The sequence below is a fragment of the Ceratotherium simum genome, chromosome 21 (assembly GCF_057802395.1).
Source record: "Ceratotherium simum simum isolate JZ-2026a chromosome 21, ASM5780239v1, whole genome shotgun sequence".
Lineage (NCBI taxonomy): Eukaryota > Metazoa > Chordata > Mammalia > Perissodactyla > Rhinocerotidae > Ceratotherium > Ceratotherium simum.
Window position 1 is genome coordinate 28675187 of NC_141920.1, and position 25711 is coordinate 28700897.

Consider the following 25711-nt stretch of genomic DNA (forward strand, 5'->3'; position numbering starts at 1 on the left):
TGAAGAGAAGGGACCACTGAGGCTTAGTAAGGGGAAGGAATCTCTCGCGGTCACATCAATGACATGGACTGGGAACTGGCCCTCCTGATCCCCCTGTGGCGGGGACGTCTTGTGCCAGAGGGGTAGGCCAGAGGTCAGGGATCATGTGCACTCCCATGGGCCTGGCCACTGCACTGACCAGGGTCCGAGTCCTCCAAAGATGACTGAGTCACAGACTGAGTGTGAAAAGACCCGGGTCCTGAAGGAGAGGGGGAAGCACCTGGAGCTCATCAAGCACTGTCCCTGTGCTCCAGTCTGCTGGGTGCTGGCCTTTGCCCCGGGGAACTCACGGATTCAGGAGGAAGACATCCTGCAAAAATAACTCAAGGTCCTGGCGGCAGCGTGGCAAGCGCTCCAACAGAGGCATCCCTGGTGACACCTGGGGCTCTTCCCTGCAAGTGGCCATTTCTCCATTTTCTCTTGGGAAACCACCCCGCCCCCCTCCCAGTTCTTGTAGCTCAGGCCAGGCAAACCCCACACCCACTTCAGAGGTGGGCACGTGACCAGGCCTGGACAGTCAGAACGCTTCAGCCCTTTGGCCGTAGGGATTGGCACAAGGCTGGGCATGTGACCCAAGGCAGGCCAAGGGGGCCCTTCCCCAGGACGTTTGCTGGAACTAGGAGGGAAAAAGCCCACTCCAAGGGGGTTTCTAAAAGGATACATTGTGATCTAGAGTTGCTGGCAGCCATCTTTGCCACCAAAAGAAGGGAGGCTCTCTGAGAATGAAGCTGACATGGGGGAAGGCAGGGATGAGAGATGGAGAGAGAGTTTTAATGATATCGTAAGATCACCTGGATTCAGCTGTGAAATCATTGCCTTGAACTCAGGTCTGGAAGCCAATAACTTATCTTTTTGTTCTTTTTTTTCATTAGCTACTTTGAGCCACTTATAACCAAAAGACCTGGCCAATTCCAGGCAGAAGCATAGTGCCGTGGGAAAGTTAGGAAGGGAGAGCGGTTGGGGTGATGAAGATTTGTCTGGGAATCCTTGTGGAGGTGGGATTTGGGCTGGGTTTTGCAAAATGAAGAGGATTTTGATGGATGACGAAGAAACAATACAGTAGTCTCTCCTTATCTGCGGTTTCATTTTCCGTCATTTTAGTTACCCATGGTCAGCTGAGGTCTGAAAATATTAAATGGAAATTCCCGAAATAAGCAATTCTTAGGTTTTAAATTGGACACCGTTCTAAGTAGCATGATGAAATCTCTCGCCGTTCAGTCCCACCAGGGATGTGAACCATCCCTTTGTCCAGCATATCCATGGTGTATATGCTATCCGCCTGTTAGCCCAGTAGTCAGGAAAAAACAGTATATATAGGGTTCTGTACTATCCGAGTTTTCAGGCGTCCACTGGGGGTCTTGGATTGTATCCCTTGCGGATAAGGGTGGACTACTGTATTTCCAGTGAGAGGAGCAGCTCAGGCAAAGGCTTGGCAGCAGAACAGTGCAGGGAACAGCACAGTCAGTGCAGCTGGAGAGAAGGAAGAGGGTAGAGAATTGGTGGGAGAGGGGCCGGCCGGTGGGGATGTGCCCAAATTGTGCAGAACTTCAGTCTGTTCCTCTGCCTGCATCCTCCTTCTCTGAAAGAGTGCCCTTCATCAGTTAATTTGCCCACAACCACTTATTGAGCACCTACTGTGTGCCAGGCACTCTTGAAGGGCTGGTGAGGTCTCAGTGGACAACAGAGGACAACATAGTCCTTCCCTCCTGTAGCTTCCATTCTAGTGGAAGGAGAGAGGTGTAAACATGATAAATAGATAAATAAGTAACATAGTGTCAGGTAGTAGCAACTTATGAAGAAAAACTAAGACAAGCAAAGGGGATAAAGGTGGGTGGAGAGCTGTTTGGGCTCATGAAAAAGTTCTGAAAATGGATGACGGTGATGGTTGCACAACATTGTGGATGTACTTAATGCCACTGAATTGTACACTTAAAAATGGTCAAAATGGTAAGTTTTATGTTATGTATATTTTACCACAATAAAGAAAAGATTGGTGGAGAGGTGCTATTTTTAGCTAGGGTGGTCAGGGCAGGCCTCCTTGAGGAGGTGACATTAGAGCAGAGATCTGAATGAAGGGAATTAGCAAGCCTTGAGGACATCTGCGGGGAAGAGCATTCCAGGCAGAGGGAACTGCAAAGGCAAAGGCCGTGAGGCTGGAGTGTGCCTGATGTGTTCTAAGCATTGGCAAGGTGGCCGGTGTGCTTGGAGCCCAGAGAGCAAGGGGAGAGAAAGGGAGATGAGGTTGTCGGGGTGGCAGGAGCTGGCACGCCGGGAGAGAACTTTGGATTTGGTTGTAAGACTGACGGGCAGCCGTTGCAGGGTTGGGCGGGGGAGGGGCATGAATGGGCCCTTTCTACTCAAGTCGTCCCTCTCTCCAACACTCAGTCTCTTAATTGGGGCGGTTATCTCCCCTCTGCTTCCTGAATCTCTCTCCTGGCTCTGCCCTCTTCTGCCTACCTTTATGACCGCTACTGAGGTGAGGTCACCATTTTCACACGGACGACCCCAGTGGCTTCCAACTGGCCTTCATGCTTCCTGCCACCCGGGCCTCCAGCATGGTCACTGGGGGCTCTTTCTACCTGCACCTCTGAGTAGTACTTCCCTTGGTGAGAGCAGTGGCTCCCCACTTTCCAGTCCAGCCCTGTCCAGCTCTCCAGTCTCTTCTCTCCTCACCCTCAGCCCCCACACCTCAGCCACTCTGAGCCTTGCATGAGGTCCCCAGGCTGCCTCGGTCTCCCTCTCTCCTCAAGGCTGGTGTATGTGCTCTCTCCTCCACACAGGCTCCGTTGACCTAGAGAATCTCCCCCTAATCTTTCAAGGGTCACCCCAGGACCAATCCTCTGCAAGGCCTTCCCTTATCATCCCCATCCTGGGCTGCCTTAACTTCCTCCTCTCTGTGCTCCTTCACCCCCTTGCCTCTTCCACATTCAGAGCCCTGAGCACACTGTCATGCAAGGCTACTTCGTTCGGTTTGATTTTTTACAAGACTCTCCCTCACTTCCCTGAAACCCCCAGTTCCCTGCCCATAGAATGTTCTCAATAAATATTAGTTGAATAAATGAATGAGTTTGGAATCTATCTTGCAGAAACAATACCGCCACCACTACCCCTACCATGAACAATAGCCAACCTGGGTTAAGGACTTGCCATGTGCTGAGCTAAACACTTCGGAGTCTGGATCTAATTTATTTTTCACAATCCTAGGAGGAAGCCACTGTAATTAGCCCATTTTAGAGATGAGAAAATTGAGGCTTGCTGAGATTAAGCAACTTTCCCAAGTTTCCTGTGACTGGCAGTCCGAAGCGTCCAGTCCAAAGCCATGGGCGCAGCACACGGCTGGTGGGTGTCCTGGAGTCAGTGCGTCCATGAGTGGAGTTTCCAGGACTCCCTGAACCCCACACAAAGCTCCGTTTTCCATGAGCTTTTCTGGGGGAGCAGGTCCATTGCTTTCACCAGAGTCACAGAGGAATTCTTGATAACCCCTATGTTTAAGATACCCTTCTGCATGCAAGGGATAAAGATGAAGAGTTTTTGAATATTGGATTGGTGAGGTCCAAGCTAAGCTTTTAGAAGGACTATCTCGAGTATTCATTGCAGCATTATTCATGAAAGAAAAGACTGGAAACATCCTTAATGCCCACCAAGAGTGGACACACTAAATATATTATGGTACATCCTTCCACAGACGGGAATACTATGCAGCTGTAAAGATGAACGAGGAATCTCTTTATGCACTGATGTGGAATCATTCCAATGTTTTTAAGTAAATGAACCAAAGTGCAGACCAGGCTGTATAATCAGCTTCTATTTGTGTTTTTTAAAAAGGGAGGAGGGGGAGCCAGCCCAGTGATGTAGTGGTTAAGTTCTCACGCTCTGCTCCAGTGGCCCAGGGTTCATGGTTTCAGATCCTGGGCATGGACCTACACATCACACATGAAGCCATGCTGTGGCGGCGTCCTGTATACAAAATAGAGGAAGATGGGCACAGATGTTAGCTCAGGGCCAATCTTCCTTACCAAAAAAAAAAAAAGAAAAAAGGGAGGAGGGTAAGATTATAGATCTAGGTTTGCTTCTATATGCATAGGATATCTTTGACAATATTCACAAGAAAATAGCTAATGGAAACCCTACCTCATATGTTTTTTACGCAAATTAACCAAGTTAATATCCATAATTGCTTAGAAGAGTGCCTGGCACATAGTAAGCACTGGGGGAGGTTTTGTTGGATAAGATAAAAAGGGGTTGCCTCAGGGGACAGGACAGGGTGACTGAGGCGTGGGGAAGAGACTGACTTTTCACCCAATGCTCTTAGGTACTTTTTGCATTTGGTACGGCAGGCAAATAATTTTCGATATATTTTTAAAAGTTAAAATTAGGGGCCAGCCCTGTGGCCTAGTGGTTAAGTTCGGTGCACTCCACTTTGGTGGCCCAGGTTCGGTTCCAGGGCACGGACCTACACCACTCGTCAGTCAGGCTGTGGCAGCGACCCACATACAAAATAGAGGAAGATTGGCACAGATGTTAGTTAGCTCCAGGCTGATCTTCCTCAGTAAAAAAAAAGGTAAAATTAAACGTATCTAGATAGATAAAAGATAATCTAAGGGAGTCAGAGATTGGAAGGAGGTCCTGCCCAGAATCCCGGGAATTAGCTGGAATTGCTCAAAGGCTACATTGTGTGGTGTGAAAATCAGGACGTGAGGAAGGAGGGGGGGACGACACCAAAACACCCACGCCCTGGGGCCCACTATAAAAAGCACATTTAAAAACACCAGACTACTGTTTCGATCTCCTTACTGGTGATTGGTCTATTCAAATTGTAATTAGTATTTTGGTGGTGAACATGATGTAGTCCATGCAGAAATAGAAGTACAATGATGTACACCTGAAATTTTTACAATGTTATAAACCAATGTTACTGCAATAAACAAGAAAGTAGAAGAAAAAAAAAAAAAAAAAAAAAAAAAAAATATAAAAACACCAGACTGGAAACGTTTTTTTTTTTACTAATATTATTATTTTTTTAAATAGCAGAAGCGCGTCCCCCCAGGAGGCGTGTTGCAGCTGCGGCAGCGGCAGTTCCCAGGTGATGTCAGTCCTGGCCGGGCGCCAGCTCCGGCCCCTTGGAGACGGTCTTGGTGGGTTCAGCTTGACTGTTTTTCCTTCCTGAGACTTGAGGACACCTTCCTGTCTCAAAGAAAGCAGCCTTTCCAGGGCTTTCTGAGAGCCAGGGGTGGGGGAGGCGGTGGGCCTGGTCTGAGAGGGCCGGGAGAGGCAGGGGAAGGTGGGCGAGGGGTGGGGAGGAGGGAGGCTGTGAAGGAGAAGAGGGCAGTGAGAGCAGAAGACCAGTCCAGCTCTGGGTGGCTCCCTAACCATCCCACGGGTGCGGGAGGGGGTGTGCTCCTGGGAATCCAAGGCCCGCCTCCCTGACCCCATCTTCGCCCTGCCCTGGCTGCTGCCTAGGGGACAAACTGGGGTGGGGTGGGGTTGGGGGGCAAGAGACGTTCCCACGGAGTTCCCAGCTGGTCAGCGCCTTTCCTGCTCCGTCAGCGCCTGGCCCATCCCTCTCTCCTCTATGGTTAAAGGCCTGTTGCCAGTATCTTCTGAGCTTCCCGCCAGCGTGGGTCTTCTGCAGATGCGATGAACCGCAGATCTGGGTTCCAGGTCTAATGGCCGTCCTGGCTGTGTGACCTCAGGCCAGCCACTGCTCCTTTTAGCACCACCTGTGAAATGGGTCAAATCGACCTTGCAGGGTGGCATGCAGACTGAGTGTCACAACACGATGCTTCTTGGTCCCTCAGCAGGTATCTGCTAAGGGGCCATGTGGGACCTGGGGAGGCTGCAGTGTGGTGGCAGCCTTGGACCCGGCTCTGTGGCCTGGGGAGAGTTGCCTCCTGCCCCAGCATGTAGCACACAGGCAGCAGAGGAGGGAGGTTAAGAGGGTGGGCTCAGGACCCTGCATGCCTGGGTCCAAATCCTGGCCTGCGTGACCTTGGGGAGCCGTGAAGATGATAAGCACCCCTGCCTCCCTGGGCTGGGGAGGAGTAGACGAGTTACAGGGCTCAGCGCCTTGGCTGTTATCACCCCGCTCCGTGCCAGGGCTCGCCCTGCTTTGACTACTTCACAGAGGCTCTGGGCGCTCAGAGAAGTGTCAGGGATTATCAGGTTACGTTCGGGAGACACTTGGGGACCTGCAGGTGCCCCATCACTCATCTGATTCAGGGGTGGGCTGGACAACTTTGCAGAAACTTTCACACTCAGCAAAGCCTCTTCGAGCCACCATCCCCATGTTTCCTCTACTCTTTCCCAGCCATGCATCCCTACATGCCTTGGAAGCACTGTCACATTTTTATTATTGCTCAGAGCCTGCACTTTTGATAGACTGGCCCCTACGAGGGCAGGTCCCACATCTGTCTTATTCTCTGATCATCCCCAGAGCCTTGCGTGGTCCACAGAACAGTTCAATGCATGTTAGTTGACTGACTGACTGACCGACAGGCTGAGCCCTGCCTTAAGTTGGTCCATGATGTTAAACTCCATCCAATGCCTCCTGATACGTCTTCCCTCCCTGCTGTGGCTCAGGCCATGGAACCTGAGGCCGGATGCCCTGGGTTCGAATCAGAGCTATGCCATTGCCTAGCTGGGGGACCTTGGGCTTGGTTTTCCAGTCTGTGAAATGAGGGTGATGACAGTACCTACCTGCACAAGTTCCTGCAAGATTAAGGGGGCCGTCTGTGCAAGCCACCCGTGCTACCTCCGACCAGTGAGCCCCATCAACATCAGTTACGCTCATGCTTATCGCTGCTCTGGGAGGTGTCACCAGGCAACAGTGACTGGGACACACGGAATCCGGTTCCGGCTCAGCTCTGACTTGCTGTGTGATGTTAGGGAGGCACCTTGCCTGCTCTGGGCCTCAGTGTCTCCACTGGTGACCGCAAGGGTTCTGAGGAGACAAGCTCCAGAGCCCTTCCACTTAGACCCTCCAAGAGTCTGTGTTTGAGCCTCTCCAGTTCTGGGACCCATGGGAGATGCAGGTTCCTGGACCCTCCCCTGCACTCTGATTCCCTTGGTGCAGGCTGGGACCTGGGCTCCTCTGGGTGCACTGGAGCAGGAGTGAAGATCTAGGCTGAGGGGATGCCCTTTTCTGGAAGCCCAGGTTTGGTTGGGCCCTTACAGAACTAGGCACATCCCTGGTGAGGGCGTGTGGGCCGGTGGTTGAGAGCCCAGTGGTGCTCTGCAACCAGAACACCCGGTTCAAATTCTCTTGCTTACCAGCTGCTGTGTGATCTTGGGCAAGTTGTTTAACCTCCCTGTGCCTCAGTTTTCTTATCTATAAAATTGGGCAATAATAGTACAAACTCGTTGAGTAGGCTATATTAATTAATTTATGTAAAGTGGTAGACCAAGGGCTGACACACAGTAGGCCCTCAAAAAAGTCAGGCATTTTTCCAAGCTTAGAGGATCTGGGCATTCAGAAAAAAACAACTCCTAAATTTTACCAGCTGTCCCTCCTACCAGGCCAGTCTGTTCCAGTTTATAAAGCCCTTCTGGTCCACCGTGAGTAGGCTATGCCTCGATGAGGAAAACCAAGGCCCAGAGAGGGGCAGACACCTACTCCAGGTCACACAGGAGCAGGGGCTAAGCTAGACCAGGTCAGGTCTCCGGCTTTCCAGCCAGTTCACCCTCAGCACCTCCCGGGTTTCCAAGCCCTGTTGGCCTGCCCTCTGACCCTGGCCCCCGTGGGAGCCTGATCCCAGGCCCATGGGGTCTGCAAGTCTGGTCTGGATTAGACACGCTGAGAAGCAAACGCTGGCCCCCCCAGCAGGCCGCCTGGTGGGACCTGTGCTCACAGCTGCTGAGGCTCACGGGGACATAAATCACAGTGGCAGGAGGCTCGGGGGCTGGGACCACCTTAGCCTTCTGGAGGGCACAGGGGCCGGAGAGTCACGGGCTGGGCGCCTGGGTCCCTGTTGGAGCAGCTGAAGCCAGGAAAGGTCAGAGGGGACCAGGAGACCATTTGGCGGGCCTCACATCCTAGCGGGCCAAGATCTCGACTTCATTTTAACTTTTCATTCTGCGATCGTTTACAAACACACAGAGAAGTGACAAAACTAGTGCAGAGAACTCCCATATACCCTGTACCTGGAATCACCAAGTTTTAACTGTTTGTGACATTTGCTTTATCCTTCTCGCACTCACACGTTATTTTTTTCTGAACTATATGAGAGTATTTCACCTACATCAAGTTCCTCTACCCCTTAATAATACTTCAGGGTGTATTTCTTAAGCATAAGGATATCCTCTTATGTAACTATACTGTTAGCAAATTCAGAAAATGTAACATTGATCCAATACTTTTATCTAATCTATTGTTCTTATTCCAATTTTGTCAATTGCCTAATAACGTCCTCTAGGGCACTTCTGCCCTGCAGTGCAGGATCCAGTCCAGGGCCACATGTTGCATCTCGCTGCCCAGGTCTAGATCTTTGATATCACGTCCACAGGAGATAAAACACACGAGAGTAGGACATGCAGACAGGGCTGAACAAAGATGTTCAACTTTACACGCATGTCCCATGAACTGGTGTTTTTGTAAATCCTCTGTTTAATGTTCTCATGATAATGCACTGTACTTGGGACTGTGTACGGGCACCTAAGAGTTAACTTGTGAAATATGCCATAGTTTTCAGAATTTTGTTTTGAGGTGTTTTTATTTTTTAATCTAATGGGAGCCTCATAAAATGGAAGTGGCCCGGGCCAATGAGGGGAACTTAATGTGGTGGAGGAGCCCTGGGCTGGAGGAAGGGCCTTGCATTCTCAGCCCCACTCAGCTCAAAAGGCTGTGCAACTGTGGCCCATCGCTGTCCGTCTCTGGGCTTTGGTTTCCCCATTGCCATGGGCGACCTCTGAGGCCTTCCCACTTGCAATTGTGGAATTAGGGAAGAGAGCCCTGAGTGGCAAGGAGGGAGACCTGGGTTCCCAGTGGCCCAGCAGGGCCAGGGACTCTCTGGGGGACCTCAGGCAGGTTACTTCCTCTGTACTGGCTGTCTCCATATTGGGAAGTGATGGACTCTGGATCATTCTCGTGCCACTGCTCCTTGTGTCTAAGGAGGTTTGGGTGGAGGGTGTGACCTGAAATTTAAGCCTTCCCTTCAGGCTCCCAGGTGGCCTGGCCGAAGTTGGTCATTCCACTCCCCTCAGCCCTGGGTTTCTTCTCCCTGAGCTCCCGTATTCCTTTGGCTTGGAGTTGGCCCTCACTCAGGGAGCCTGAAGAAGCCTGGCTGGGCTGGCCCGTCCTGAAGGCGGAAAGTGCGTGTGTGTCGGCAGGGCTGTTAGGCAGATGGCCCCAGAGGTACTGGTCCTCAGCTGTGCCTCCCCAAGTCAGGTGTATTGGGCTGGGCTCGCAGCTCACAAAGGCTCATAGGCATCAACTGTCCATTACCCAGGAATGAGGCTCGAGGAAGACAGCAAGCTGCAAAGAACGGAGAACGCAGCACGGAGCACTACGCTGCTGTGAAAAAGTATGAAGCAGCTCTTTGAACACTGAAGAGTCTCCAAGATGTATTGTTAAGGGAAAAAAACCATCCAAGTGCAGAACAGTGTGTAAAATGCTACCACTTGTGCCGAAAAACAAGATCTATGTGACTTGCTTGTATCTGCAAAGACTGTCTGCAGGAATCCACAAGACTCTGGTTAACAGAAATGGCCTCTGAGAGCTGGAACCGAGTGGCTGGGAGGGAAGGAGACATTGTAAATTTATTCTCTTTTGTGTCTCTTGAACTGTGAACTCTGTTAAGTGTATTATCTATTTCAAAGGAAATATAATTGAAGGAACGCAGTCTGACTAGGATGTGTGCGAGGGGCCCCTGGGATGCTGCAGATTGCATTTCTTGATCTGCATGGTGGGTCCACGGGTGAGCTCAGCTTGTGAAAACTTATCAAGCTGTACACCTCAGGGCACGTGCACTTTCCTGCGTGCATGTTATCCTTCAATCAAAAGTTTTAACTCAGTATGCTGTAAAGACTGTTGAGGTGTATGTTTTATAAATTGCAAGATGAATTTGTTGTTGTTTTGGGGATGGGTGATATTTCTAAGGTCTTGTAGCATTTGAAGTTTTTACAATGAAAACAGAAGCAGAGAAACCTATAAATACTTTTTCAGAAACAGTAATCAGTTGAGAGCATTTCTGGAAGGACACACAGGAAACTGCTAACTGCAGTTGTCTTTGGGGAGGAGCCTGAGGGAGGTATGTACTTTTCACTGCGTACAATCGGATACAACTTGAATTATTCACCCAGTGCATAAACGGTCTATTAAAAACTATTTAACAAGGCAAAACAAGTAATTATTATTCTGTTTCAGCTGTTCTTACTGGTTAGAGATCAGGCCAAGGAGGCCCAGAGGGGTCAAGCAACTTCTCAGGGGTCACCCAGCAAATCTGGTGGCAGAAGTGGGCCTCCAGCCCAGAGGACCCAAGGGTCTGCTCTGCCCCGACTCCCAGGCTTCCTGCCATTGACGAGGTCACGGTCCTCTTGCTGTGGCTTTGCCAGGGGCCGCCTGGACCTGGACCTGGGTAGGCGAAGAGAGTGCAATGTGCTTTCTTAATTAGTTCCCAAAGGGGGAAGCGTGACTGCCCTGGGACACGGGATAAGGAAGACCGGTGTCCCTGGAACACAGCGGGAGGGAGGTAGAGGGCGCTTGGAAAGCTCTCCCGGAGAGGACCCTGGCCCTGGGGCCCTCCTTCCTCCACTTCTCATTCCAAACGGGTTAAGCGCTGTGGGTTCACGGCCCACTCCATCCCAGACTGGCAATTCCCTTATACTCGGTTTTCGTCTCTGAGGCAGACCGGGTGGGTCTGGCCTATCCCCCTGGTGTCTGGCACAGAGAGCGTGCTTGGTAATCTGTTGACTGCAAAATGGGCAGCCCCTCAGGCTTAGTCAGAGGGTCAAATGCAGGCGGTGACAGAGCAGACTGGACACGAGTGTGGACTCTGGAGCCAGGCTTCAGTAGGTAAACACTAAATAAAAGTGTTTGTTAAATACACAAATTTTAAAAACAGGTGTGTGAGCATACCTTGAGGGAAGGGCAGGTGCCTGGCTCTGCCACCTCTCCTGGCCCCTCTCCCTGCCTCCCCGCCCTCCAGCCCCCTGAGCTTCTCTGATCCTGGGCTCACAGGGACAGAGCTCCGGCTGGAGAGCCAAGACCTCCTGGCTCCACTGACAGCTGTTCCCAACCCCATCTCAGCTGAATCTGTGAAATGGGGACACACCAGCCCCCACCTCCCAGCGCTGCTAGGAGCATAACTGGGGTCATGGGGGCTGGTGACCCCTCTGGGGCATCTCCAGGACAGGGGATGGAGCTCACTTGGGGCTTTAAAGGTGGACAGGGCTCACGTTGTCACCCTGCCACATGGCAGCCACAGGCCTCTGGGTGTCATCATTCCTCTGAATCACCTCAGCTAAGAAGGTACAAATACCCCATTAGCACACTCATTTGCACATGTGGGAACTTTGTGTCTCCACAGCCCTGTCTGTGAAGACCTGGATAAGGGACATGTTCCCGTCTGGTGCATTAATAAAGTCAGTACACAGCCACTAAAGGACTGTGGGCGCCCTTTACCTCGTGTACTGACTCGGGATGACAGCCAAGCTGGAGTAGGAAAAAAACATGCAAGGAGCAGAAAGCATGTACAACGTGCTACCATTTGTGTGGAGTGGAAGAAAACTTATACATATATATGTATATATATATATATATTTTTTTTTTTTCCTGGTATTTTCTTGGTTCTCATAAGGAATGGGGACATCACAAAAAACTGGTGGCTGAGGCTGCCTGCAGGGAGAATTGGTGGCTGAAGGACAGGAGGGAGAGATTTTCATCCTATACCCTCTTGTACCTTTTGAATTTTGAAACTCGTGAATGAATATATTCCTTATTCAAAAATAAATAAAATTAAGATTGCTTTACCAGCAGCACCAGACACCTAACAGTTGTTCAAGAAGACTGCGAGGAAAATTTGGGTATCTTGACTTCTGGAGAGGGGGATCTTCCTGCCTTCCAGCCCCACACTCTCCAGGGCACAGGGCAGCACTTGCCATGTCTGGGCCTCTGCCAAGGTCCAGGAGAGGGGCCACCTCTGATCTCTGATGTCCCCAGGCCCCTCCCTTGTTCAGCTGGGAACATCTTTTATTTAAAAATACCTTTTATTTTAAACCCACCAATTCTCTCTCTCTCACACACACCCACACACTCATGCACAGACACGCACACGTCCTCTGTCACCAAGTCTTTGTTTTTCCAAAAGTTCTGCCTTGTCTCTGACCAGCCAGGGCTGGGGCCGGCCGGATGGGTCCTCACGGCTCTCCAGGGTGGGGTGGAGATGTCCCAGGGGGCCTGACCAGAGGGTCATAGGCCCAGGCCATTGTCCTCTGGTCCCTACACAAAGAAGGGTTGGGCTCGGCTCGTGGGATCTTCTTCCCTATCTACCAGCGGCTGGCCTCTGGCCTTCTTCTCCAGGGTCCTGCTTGGAGCAAACGCCACAGGGGTCCAGGCTCATCTCCGAGACCCTCGAAGGGAGGCCACCCCCCTCACCTTCAAGCAGCTGCCCGCCAGATCACGACGGCCACCCTGTAAGAGGGGAGAAAAAGGTATTAGGAGGTTCGATCAGGTCACCGTGAACATAGGAACTAACCTCTGTGTCCAGCAATAGGGGACTTGATAAATAAATCAAGTTAGCCCCACAATAAAGTTTTCTGCAGCAGAAGGCAGAAGAAATTCTTTATGGACTGACAGGGAATGACATCAAGATAACATTGTTCGAGAACAGAAGCAAGAACTGAGTGAACATCCTGTGTGCTGAGATGGAGAGAAGGGCACATGGGAAATTGCTAACGGGGTTCCTCACAGGAGAGGAATTTGAAGATGGGGAGACAGGATGGGAGCGAGGCTTTTTTACCTACGTACTTTTTTACTTTTTTCATTTCTTCCCCATGTGATTTGTTGCTTTAAACAAAACCAGTACATTTTAAGTCACAATATTTTACACTAAAAGGCAAAACAAACGAAGCCCACAGTGGTCCTCCCCATCGTCCGACGGTGCCCACTTACTCCTCAGCCTTCAAAAGCAGACTCTGGACTTCTGGCCTCCCTGCTTTCATTCAGGGTGTTCCCTCTGCCAGGAATATACTCTTTATTCCCAGCTCCCTGAAAAGGTTTTTCGATTTCTGTAACCGCCTAGCACTTCCAGGAACGTTCCACCAGGATAAAACTCAGAAGGGGAAGTCGGGGTTCCTCTTTTGTGCCCCCATCAGGCTAGGAGGTCAGGGGGAGGCAGGAAGAAGTTCTTCACTCTGTGGCCCCAGTTCCAGCCCAGAGCCTGGCATGCAGCAGGTGCCAACCAATGCTGCTTGAATCAGTGGTGCCCAGTGGAAGACAGGTTAACGGTGGCAGCCCCTGAAGCCACCTGCCCCTCACCCCACAGGGGCAGTCTCTACCCAATATTCTGAGGGCTGACCCATGGGTTTCATCCTCACTGTAAACCAGCGAGGTCACAGACATTAAAGCCCCTCCTCTTTCAAAGGCCTCCAGCTGTTAAACAACTGGCCCCCAGGCACCCAGCCAGTTGGTAAAAGAGCTGGGCTAGAAATCCATGTTGTCCAACAGTCTGTCCTGTGTCCAGGACACGACGGTGTCTGAACTCCCACTGTCAGCGTTCACCCCCCGAGCCTGGCTAGGAGATGATGGGACAGGCATCTTTCTCAGCCATCTAGAGAAAGAGCTGACCATCTGGGAGCTCTGCCCCCTGCCCCCTCCATCCCTGGGCCCAGGTTGGGGCAGATCCATCCAGATGCGAGCCCAGCCTCCCTCGAGGCTCTCCGGGCCCAGGGACAGCATGTTCATTCACAGGCAGGGCTATTTTGAGGGCTGAGGCCACAGTCCCAGCAGAGCCTGGGGCTTGGGCTTCTCAGACAAACTCTGGCAAGAATGGCTGAGAAGGGGGGAAGGAGGTGGGGGGAGCGGGATGTGGAGGTTAGGGGATAGAAAACCAGCCTCCCACCCTTTCACTCTGCATCCTCAGGGACAGTGACAGCCACCTCCACCTGAAGTCTGGTGGTCATCAGGAGACCTCGGTCCCATGAGAATGCTGAGACTGTTCACCTCCTAGAACCTCAGTTTCTTCATCTATGAAATGGGGACAAAATGATTCTACTTGCCACCCCAGGGCGCAGTTGAATGCAATGCAGCTGTGAAAGAGGCTTGTAAACTGCCAAAAGCACTTAGAAGAGGCCCTGACAAGGCCCCAGCTTCTTTGTCCCTTAGGAACTCAGCACCAAGGGCTCAGAGAAGCACCCTGGTTTGGAGCTGGGCTAGAGTGAGAGAGACCTGGGCTTCAGTCTCTGCTCTGCCACGGACTACCTGTTGGACCTCAGGCACGTGCCTTTCCCTCACTGAGCCTCAGTTTCCCCATGTGTAAACTGGAGTTACTGTGAGGATTACACACACTAACACAAAGCCCTTAGCACAGTGTCAGAACATCGTAACTGTTCAATAAATGTTCACAAGTATTATTATTAGCATCACCTGGTAATGGTGCCTCCTCACCCCACCAGCCTGTATCATTTTTGCTCCCCAGCTGAGTACACCAACTGAGGAGGCCTTACAAGACGATCCTACCCAACCCCACTCCCCAGGTGGGGGAAAACAGGGCAGAGACAAGAATCCCCTTTCCATCGCCCACTTGCTATTTCTACCACTGAGGGCCACACGGAACCCCACCTTAAACAGAAAGATGCTACAGGGAGCTGTTTCCATGGTGACCTCAACCCCAGACCAGCCAGATGGGAGGGAGATGGTGGCTCAGAATGACGGGGCCTTGGAGCTCTCTAGCCTGCAAAGCCCAGAAGGAAGCCCCCCACGGGCTCCCCAAGACAGCCAGTTTTCTTCTGTCGAGTCTTCAGGGGCCAGAGCTCCCCTATTCCCAGAGGAGTCTGTGGGGTTGAGAACATGGCTTCTGTAGCCAAATTTGGCTGGATTCCTGGTCCCGCAGACAGGTCTCAGGGAAGCAGCCAGATCCAGATGAGGCCCCGTGATCTGCAGGATAGGCCTGAGACCAGCAGAGAAGCACCCCAGCCTACCTGCCGTGTGTGCACATGTGACAGACACACCTTCTCCCCAGGGCCTGCAGTGGGGAGGGCCCTCCTACACTAACCCTTCCCACTTCCCAAGCAGGCAGGCCTGAGTTTGAATCCTCGCTCCATCATGGGCTGTGTGTCTGAAACAGTGGCAGCATCTCTAAGCAGGTTGGGAAACCAGAGCACCTCCCTCCCCGGTTGCTGGGGGGTTTTAGTAATAATGTGTGAAAAGTGCTCAGCGCAGGAGATCTGCGCTCATGAACACTGCTGAGACACTGTGATGGCTGTCACCGGCCAGTCTCTGCCTCTCCTCTGTGCTCTGCCACCTTCAATGTCTTCCCTCTTCCTTCTCTAGGTCATGTTTTCTTTTCTTTCTTTCTTTCTTTTTTTTTTGTTAGGAATACTGGCCCTGAGTTAACAGCTGTGCCCATCTTCCTCTATTTCGTATGTGGGATGCCGCCATAGCATGGCTTGATGAGCAGTGCGCAGGTCCATGCCCGGGATCCGAACCTGTGAACCCCACGGCCGCCGAAGCGGAGCGTGTGAACTTAAGCATTACACCACGGGGCCGGCCTCTAGGTCATGTTTTCTGACCCCAGCTCTTGCTGTGCCCAGCTCCTAGAACACCTACTCCTACCCCCTCATCTGTCTACCTCCATTCCCAAGCATGAGTCAGGAGTTTACTCCCCCGGTCAGGGGCTTCCTCTGGCTTCTGATGGTCCCTTTGCGCCCGCCCCCCCCCAACAGACCACAGCATCCCTGTCTTCATCTCCTTGCCCTGGGGCCACAATGGGAGTTCCTGACTGTGGTGGGTGGGGACCCACAACCTGCTTCTCTGGGAATGGTCTCAGAGCCAACAAAAAGTGGCTACTGGGTAGTTAAGGTTTGCTGAACTGAATGAATGCAAGAAAGGCGGTCAGGAAATATCACCGAGAGCCCAGTCAGCCCTTCACATCCCAGGCTGGATGCCTGAAGGCTCACCCGGCTGCCCAGTCAGCCTGGAGCACTGACCAGGGCCCAAGCTGGGAGCAGCAGGGACCCTCCAGAGAGTACAAGTCTGAGCCTAAGACTGACTCAGGGAAACTGAGGCAGCTATGGGGGTGAGAGGCCAGGCTAGGAGTCTACTGAGCCAGAAGGGAGTGGTCTGAGGCCAACACAGAGACTTCCCCAGAACAGTGAAGCAGGGGACCTAGGGCAGCCGTGAGAACCAAAGACTGGGGGACTCAGAGGCCTGACTCCAGTCCCCCATGCCCTTTCACTTTCCAAATGGTTGTGGGCAGTCAGGGACTCTCTCAGCCTCAGTTTCCCCACATGTAAATGGTAGTTGCTGGAATGCAACTGTCACACAGACAAGCTTCCTTGTCTGTAGGAAAAGCCCAGGCCAGAGTGGGAAAGGCTGGGGATGACACAGGCTCCTGGGGGCCTGGGCAGGAGGAGAGCCCCCGGCAGCCTCTGTTGCTACCCAGCCCCATCCATCATCTCCTACCAGCCTGGCTGTCACCCCTACCTGGGACAGACCACAGGAGCTTAACTCCAGCTCTGCCCAGCTGACTCAACAGTGTCGTCCCTCAGCACTGGGCTCCTTTTGGGGCTGGATGCCCTCAAGGACCCCCTCCTTCATTCTTACTGCTCATCAGCTGGGTCCCTCAGGCTCTTGGTGGGGGGAATGCATCCCCTTTTCTTCCCAGTCTCCTGATCTTGGCTCAGGTCTTTGGACCGGGGACAATTATTTCACGGTAGGAGTAGCTCAGGGCCACAAACACCCAGCAAACCCAGAACCTGGTTTCTGGCTTCCCAGCTGAGTAAATGTGGGTATAGTATTAACCTCCCTGGGTCTCAAATCCTCATCAGTGATAAAACGGGAAGAATTACCTGCCTGGCAGGGTTCTGGTGAAGGTAAAAAAAAAAGAAAAGGAGGAATGCACCACGCACACAGGAAGAGCTCAGTAAACGATGGCCTTTGTTATCCTTCCCTCATGCCCTCCTCCCAGCACACCTTAAGTTGGAGCGGGTGTCCCTCGACAAGCAATCTCTATCCTCTAAGTCATGCCCGAGCTCTGGGCTTCCCTGCAACCCTTCTGTTTGGGGGACACTAGGCGAGTGGTTCTGTCCCACACCAAACCCTGGTCTTGTAGCGTCGCATCCCCGACGAACTCCACGTCGCTGCCCCTCTCTTCACTGGGGTCTCTGCCCCTCGTGTGCTCCCTAAGAGGCTCGGCCCCCGCCAACCCCGGCCCCCGCCGCCGTGGACCGGAGCTCCGCGCACTCACCCCCTTGCGCTGGTTGCTGAGGCAGAAGGTGCAGATGGAGCGCGGCTGACGGCCGCCGTCGGAGGCGGCGGGGACGGCGCTCTTGGCCCCGCCGGCCGCCCGGAAGCACGGCTGCCCGTCGTCGGCCGCGTCGCCCAGCAGCAGCACGTTGGCCAGGTGCGCGATGTAGCTGGACGCCAGGCGCAGCGTCTCGATCTTGGACAGCTTGCGGTCCACCGGCTCGGTGGGGATGAGCGTGCGCAGCGCCGTGAAGGCCGTGTTCACGCTCTGCGTGCGGTCCCGCTCCCGCGCGTTGGCCGCCTGCCGCTGTCGCACCACCACGACCGGGCCCGCGCCGCCGCCGCCCGCGCGCCGCCCGCCCCCGGGGCCCGGGCCGCGCCGCGCCGCCTCCAGGCCCTCGCAGCAGCCGAACGACTGGTCGGAGGCGTCGCTCTCGCTGCGGTTCTCCTCGTCCTCGCTCAGCAGCCGCACGTCCGGGTAGAGCACGTGCGCGCCGACGGGGCGCAGCAGCGCGAACGCCATGGGCGCCCCGCCGCGTCCCCCCGTGCGCCGCGTCCCCGCGTTCGCCGCGCCCCGCGGTGCGCTCCCGCGCGCTCCCACGGCCCGGCCGGCCGCCGCCTTATAGCCGGGGGCGGGCCCGAGCGCCAGGCCGCCCCGGCCGGGGCGGGGGGCTCCGCCCGGGCCAATGGGGAGGCGCCCGCCGCGTCCCGGCCAATGGCGACGCGCCCGCCGCCCCCGTTCTCCAGGTTGAAAGCGGCCCGGGAGCTGGTGGCCCGCCCTGAAGGCTCCCGGTCCCCGCGGGTGAGCCGGGCAGATGCCCGGGGTCTGGGTGGGTGCGGTGCGATGCGCCCAAATCTGGACTCCTTCCGCTCGGCCTACATCCTCTGGGAGACTGCGGGCAGGTCCCTTCTCCTCTCTTGGCTTCAGTTTCTTCGTTCGGAAAGAGGAACCAGCTCGGGTTTTTCCGCCCTTGAATTCTAATACCGTGGTTCTGCAACTTTCATGTGTGTAGGAATTGCGGAAGGAGGGTTTTTGACTTTACAGATCCGCGGATTCCCCCTCATTCTAATTCAGCGGGTCTGGAATGGGACCCAGGAATCTGCATTATGTATATGATGGTGTCCATGGAGAACACTTGGAGAAACACTATAATCTAACCAAATAAGGATTCAACGGTGTCACATCCCGGACGACAAACTTAAAAAGCAAAAGCAAAACAAAAACAAAACACAAACGCCGGTAGCTGTTCATTCACTTATTCATTGGACGGATATTTCTTAGGTCCCTACTACCGTGTCAGGCATAGTTTTAGGTCTGAGGATAGAAATGTGAACAAAAGAAACTCTTTGCCCTCACAGAGTGACATGTTGGTTGAGGTCCTACTGTGTGCCAGACACCGTGCTGAAGGCCTTACTGATCTTACTGCTCCTCCTGAAGTTGTGGGGGAGTACCGCGGATTTACAGATAAGAGCTCTGGCCTTTACTCTTACAAGTGGTGAGTGGGGGCTCGAGCCCCAGCCTGTTTGGCGTCACTCCCCACCCCCCATGCAAGTTTCTCTCCCTCACTCCCCACAATCCCACCCTGGACTGGTGGACTGGTGTAGCCTCCCTGGCTCCGAATCTACACCCCCCCCACTCCCTGCTGTTCCCTCTGCTTGAAATGCCACCGCCATTACTCCCACCACACACACACACACACACACACACACACACTCCCAGAGGCTATCTTCCCTCATTGCCTGCCTGCCTTCAGGAAACTAGATTGTTCAGCCTGACGTGTCCTCCTCCTCAGAGGCCCTGGGAAGAGTTACTGAGCTGATGATGGCTGTTGGGGTCCCCATGTTGCTCATGCCCCCTTCCCAGCTCCATCCTGGGGACTAGCCAAGCCTGCATCCCTTTGGCCTTGAAAATAACTGTCTTCAGCCTAAATGGCAGCCCGTGTGGCAGAGAGAGCACAGGGAGTGGAGTCGAAAGGCTTCTAGGAGCGTTTCAGCTCTGTCTTCCTTCCTGGGCCTAAGTTGTCTTGAAGATGCCTCCCAGCTCTGCCACGCTCTGCTTTCCTGGCTTCCCTGCCCCAGGCCGGAATGGGGGGGGGGGCTGGAGGGTTTCCCGTGGTTGCTGGGAGGGCAGACCCTTAAGTCTCCAGGCCCCAGGGTCTGCGGGAAAGTCTGTTCCCACACCTGGCTCCCCCACCCCCATTTGACCGTGACCCGGGCCAGGCTGAGCTTTGGGGAGGAGGAGACGGAGCCTGCGCGGCCCCCTCCCCATAGGGCCAGTCCCCCCGGCAGCCAGGGGCCTGGCTGCTGCTTCCTGAGCCGATGAATTATTGCCGGGAGATTTCCTTCCCTGTCTGCGCCTCCTCACAGGGGCTCCCGGCTCCCTTCACTTTCGCTTTCTCCCCCTTCTCCCCCTCTCTTCTGCTCTCGACCCTCAGGCGGCTTGAAATTCCTCCGTCTAGCCCCCTCTCCACTCCAGCTCGACCTGGAGAAGCCAAGCAGGGAGTGAACTAGGCCTGGAAGGCGGGGAGGGGGCTCGCTCGGTAGGCTCATTCATTCATTCGCTCCTCAGGCAGGTTTTGACACAAGGGACCCTGGGAGTAAAATAAAACCATGAATGAGACTGAGACGGGCCTTCTGCAGCCAGAAGGGGAAGACGAGCTGTAAACAAAGAATTCCAGGACAATGCGGTAGCAGCAAGCCAGGGTCTGGCATCAGAGAGACCCGGTTCCGGCCCCAGGTTAACTGCCTCTTGGAGTCTCAGTTTCTGGCTGGAGACCTGAGGATAATAATAGGACCCATTCCTAGGGCTGATGATGGGTCCCTGCGTTTATGCCAGTAAAACCGGGGCCTGGCGCACAGGGAGCACTCACACCTGAGGAGAGTTTGTGCTGGTGTTGGGGCTGGCCCCAGGCCTGCGAAGGGACTGAGTAGCTTTGACTCAGTTCTGGGCCTTGTCCCTGGGAGTGGGGAGGGGGCCCCTGTCACATTCTCAGCTCACCCGCACAGGGGCTTCAGGTCCTCCCGTCCTCTGTCCCTCACTCTGCCCCAGCCACACTGGCTGCCTCACTAAACCTGGAGCCCGCCTCTGCCTGGCACGCACTGTCCCCTGCTGTCCCCATGGCTTATTCCTTTACTTCCTCCCCCTCCTCCCTCAAATCTCATCTCCTCTGGGAGGCCTTCCCTGACCACTGGGACTAGAACAGCAACTGCCCTTCCCACTCCCTAGCACCCCCTGGCTCTCCCTCTCTCCCTTACCTGCTTTGCTTCTTACCATAGCATTTATCACTGCTTTCACTCATTCATTTATTCACTCGTCTACAAATGTTATTTGAGCACCCACTGTGTGCCAGGCACAGTTCTGGGAACATAGTGGTGAACACACCACATGTTTGTCTATCTCCTGTCTCTCTCCGCTAGAATATGAGCTTCATGGGGCAGGGACATTGTATTTTGCTCATCTTACTCCCTCCCCATCACAACCTTCCGAGGTAGGTATTATTATTATACCCATTTTACAGATGAAGAAACTGAGGTTCCGAGAGGAGAAAGTGACTTGCCTGAGGTCACCCAGTGGGCCAGTGGGGGAGCTCAGGTCAGTCTTCCCCAGCGCCACGGCCTCTCAGGCCGCCCAGAAGTGTGTGAAGGGTGAGCAGAGTCCGTCAGGTAAGAAGAGGAAGGTCTTACAGGCTGCAAGAACAGCAGCTGGTCCCTTCCTTCCTGGGAACTGAAACACTTGGAACTTCTCCGAGGCGCCAGCTTTGCACGTCTCTGAGCCTTTGCCCCAGCTGCCCTCCCTGCCTGCAGCGCCCATCCCTTCGGGTCAGACCAGACAACCTTTGTCCTCTGCCGAAGGTCACTGCAGCTTCCGAGTGAAGCCTGCTTTGCTGCTCCTCCCCCACCTTGGTGCAAAGTCTTGTCGTGTTTAAACACGGTATTTTGACCTCTCTCCCTTCATCCCTGATTCCCCACTCCCATTTCCCTCTCACTCACATGGCACCCACTCTAATATTTTTTTTAACTTAATTTTTTTTAGAGCTGTTTTAGGTTTACAACAGAATTGAGAAGTACAGAGATTTCCCATATGCCCCTTGTCCCCATACCTGAATAGCCTCCCCATTATCAACTCCTCCCACCAGAGTTGTATGTGTGTTACAGTTGATGAACCTACCCTGACACATCATTATCACCCAGAGCCCATAGTTTACATTAGGGCTCATTCCTTTTTTTTTTTTTTTTTTGTGAGGAACATCAGCCCTGAGCTAACATCCATGCTAATCCTCCTCTTTTTGCTGAGGAAGACCGGCTCTGAGCTAACATCTATTGCCAATCCTCCTCCTTTTTTTTCCCCCAAAGCCCCAGTAGATAGTTGTATGTCATAGTTGCACATCCTTCTAGTTGCTGTATGTGGGACGCGGCCTCAGCATGGCCGGAGAAGCGGTGCACTGGTGTGCGCCCAGGATCCGAACCTGGGCCGCCAGTAGCGGAGCGCGCGCCCATAACGGCTAAGCCATGGGACTGGCCCAGGGCTCACTCTTGATGTTGTACGGTCTATAGATTTGGACAAGCATATACTGACATGTATCCATCACTATAATATCATACAGATTATTTTCACTGCCCTAAAAATCCTCTATTCTCTGCCTGTTCATCTACCCCCGCCCCAATCCCTGCAACCACTCATCTTTTTATTGTCTCCATAGTTTTGCCTTTTCCAGAATGTCACATAGTTGGAATCATACAGTATGCAGCCCTTTCAGATTCACTTCATTCTCTTAGTAATATGCATTTAAGTTTCCTCCATGTCTTTTCATGGCTAGCTCATTTCTTTTTAGTGCTGAATAATACTTCATTGTCTAGATGTACCACAATTTATTTATCCATTAACCTACTGAAGGACATCTTCATTGTTTCCAATTTTTCAATTATGAGTAAGGCTGCTATAAACATCCACTGTCAGGTTTTTGTGCGGATGTAAGTTTTTAATTCCTTTGGGTAAATACCAAGGAGTGTCATTGCTGGATTGTATGATAAGAGCTTTTATAGGAAACCACCAAGCTGTCTTCCAAAGTAGTGTGCCATGGGCCGGCCGGGTGGCTTAGTGGTTAAGTGCGTGTGCTCCGCTGCTGGCGGCCCGGGTTCGGATCCCGGGCGTGCACTGATGCACTGCTTCTCCAGCCATGCTGAGGCCGCGTCCCACGTACAGCAACCAGAAGGATGTGCAGCTATGACATACAACTATCTACTGGGGCCTTGGGGGAAAAATAAATAAATAAATAAAATTATAAAGTAGTGTGCCATTTTGCGTTCCCATCAGCACTAGATGAGAGTGCCTGTTGCTCCACATCCTCACCAGCATTTGGTGTTGACAGTGTTCCAGATTTTGGCCATTCTAATTGGCGTGTGGTGGTATCCCATTGTTGTTTTCATTTGCATTTCCCTGATGACGTATGATGTGGAGCATATTTTCACATGCTTATTTGCCATCTGTATATCTTCTTTAGTGGGGTGTCTGTTAAGGTCTTTGGCCTATTTTTTAGTCGGGTTATTTTCTTATTGTTGAGTTTTAAGAGTTCTTTGTATATTTTGGATAACAGTCTTTCATCAGATGTGTCTTTTGCAAATATTTTCTCCCAGTATGTGGCTTGTCTTTTCACTCTCTTGACATTGTCTTTTGCAGAGCGGACGTTTTTAATTTTAATGAAGTCTAGTTTATCAATTATCTCTTTCATGGATCATGTCTTTTGGTGTTGTATCTAAAAAGTCATCACCATACCCAAGGTCATCTAGGTGTTCTCCTATGTTATCTCCTAAGAGTTTTATAGTTTTGTGTTTTACACTTAGGGCTACGATCCATTTTGAGTTAATTTCTGTGAAAGGTGTAAGTTCTGTGTCACATTGATTTTTTTTTTTTGCATGTGATGCCCAGTTGTTCCAGCACCATTTATCAGAGACTATCTTTGCTCCATTGTACTGCCTTTGCTGCTTTGTCAAAGATCGGTTGACTATATTTATGGGGGTCTATTTCTGGGCTCTCTGCTCTGTTCCATGGATCTAGTTGCCTATTCTTTCATCAATACCACACTGTCTTGATTACTGCAGCTTTACAGTAAGTCTTGAAGTTGGGTAGTGTCAGTCCTCTGACCTTGTCTTTCTCATTTAATACTATGATGGATATTCTGGGTCCACTCTATTATTTTTTTATTTTTTTGGTGAGGAAGATTAGCCCTGAGCTAACATCTGTTGCCAATCCTCCTCTTTTTTCTGAGGAAGATTGGCCCTAGCATCTGTACCCATCTTCCTCCACTTTATACGTGGGATGCCTGCCACAGCATGGCTCGATAAGCGGTGCATAGGTCTGCGCCAGAGACCTGAACTTCGAACCCCAGGCCGCTGAAGCAGAATGCGTGAACTTGACCACTATGTCACGGGGCTGGCCCCCACTCTAATATTTTTGATGCATGTCTATGAATATATATGTGTCCTTATAAAATATATGGTGCTGATTTGTGTGAGTGGGTTATTAATTTACAGAAATGGTTGTTTCTATAGATCTGTTTCTTAGGTTGCTTTGTTTTCTCAACACTGTGCTCTGTGAGCTGAGTCTCACTGGAGTCCATTGCTTCTAACTGTTGCTTGGTATGCATGGCATGCATGCATCCACCGTGCCTCCTTTCTCCTAACTGTTGCTTGGTATGCATGGCATGCATGCATCCACCGTGCCTCCTTTCTCCATTCCCTTAGTCAGGGACAATGTGGCTCCCTCCAGCTCCCGCCTCCCCAAGCAAAACAGTGATGAACTTCCGGCGCATGACTCTCATGGACTCCTGTGTGTGTTTCTCTGGGATACACACCCAGGGGCAGGATTCCAGAGGTAGAGAGAATACACATCCTTAGCCTAAGCACTGTCTGACTGCACTCTAATTTGGCTGCCACAGTCCACGTGCCCAGCAGGGCATGCGGGACCACTTTCCCCCACGTCACTCCTGGCACTTGGAATTATCTGACTTCCTGTTTTAATCTGCATTTCTCTGCTGACAGAGAAATGAGTTGTTTTCCATCCATTGTGCTTGCTTCCCCCAGTAGTCTGTGAGTTCTCCAGGGCAGGGAATGTATCCCAGAATCCTGGGCCAGAGCTTGGCACACTGTGGGCAATAATGAATACTTGTTGAATGAATGAATGAAAAGGCTGATACACAGCCTCCTACACCTACTTTGTACCAAACCTTGACCTAGATGGTGGCGGTACATGTGTATATGTTTGTGTGTAGACAAGGGGACACACAAATGAGGAGAAAATCCTGTGCCTCAATCTACTTGGAGAAGAAGACTAATGATAGCATTTATGGAGGGCCTACTTTGTGTCAAGAACTCGTAGATATATTAATCACAGTGTTCAGTTCAGTTAGGCAAGATAAAAATGTATTTCTCTCTCACATTCAAGGAGTTTGCAGGTCGGGCTGGTCTGGCATTCTGTAGTGTGGCAGCCAGCCTCCACGATAGCCCCCAACGGTCCTTGTCTCCTGGTATTCTCCCCCTTGTGTAGACCCCTCCCACACTGAATCAGGTCTGACTCATGTGACCAAAAGAATGTAGCAGACGTGACAGCATGTGACTTCTGCACATCGCCTAAAGGCGTTGAGCTTCTGCCTTGTTCTCTTGAATCACTCGCTCTGGGGACAGCAGCCACCACGCCATGAGGACATTCAAGTTGTCCTGTGGAGAGACTCATGTAAAGAGGAACCGAGGTCCCCAGCCTACAGCAAGCACCAGCTTGCCAACCGTGTGAGTGAGTTTCCTTGGATGTGGATCCTGATTTCCTGACCCACAGGGACTGTGAAAAACAACAGAGGAAGAAAGATAAAGATAATAAATAATTATTGGTGTCATAAGCCCCTACGTTTGGGGTGTTTTGTTATGCAACATTAGATAACTAAGGCAGATGGTGCAGATGGTGTCAGGGACCCAGGCTCTATCTTTTTTTTTTTTTTTGGTGAGGAGGACTAGCCCTGAGCTAACATCCGATGCCAATCCTCTCTTTTTTTCTTGAGGAAGAGTGGCCCTGAACTAACATCCATGCCCATCTTTCTCAGCCTTATATGGGACGCCGCCACAGCATGGCTTAACAAGTGGTGCATCGGTGCTCGCCTGGGATCCGAACCTGCGAACCCTGGGCTGCGCAGCAGAGCACGCGCACTTAACCGCTTATGCCACCGGGCCGGCCCTCTGTCTATCTTTTTGCTCTACCATGTGTGGCTTCCACTCCCTAGGTTGTCT

The 25711-nt window shown here is 52.3% G+C and overlaps 1 protein-coding gene across 1 annotated transcript; it reads right to left on the minus strand.

Annotated features, from left to right (window-relative positions):
- Positions 1-12221: 12221 nt before the first annotated feature.
- Positions 12222-18011, minus strand: TCF15 (transcription factor 15). The gene is made up of 2 exons (XM_014790038.2): positions 17439-18011; positions 12222-12664 (listed from the first exon to the last, which is right to left on the minus strand). Exons 1-2 carry the CDS (start codon positions 17958-17960, stop codon positions 12590-12592), a joined length of 597 nt encoding a protein of 198 aa, XP_014645524.2. The 5' UTR covers positions 17961-18011; the 3' UTR covers positions 12222-12589.
- Positions 18012-25711: the final 7700 nt, after the last annotated feature.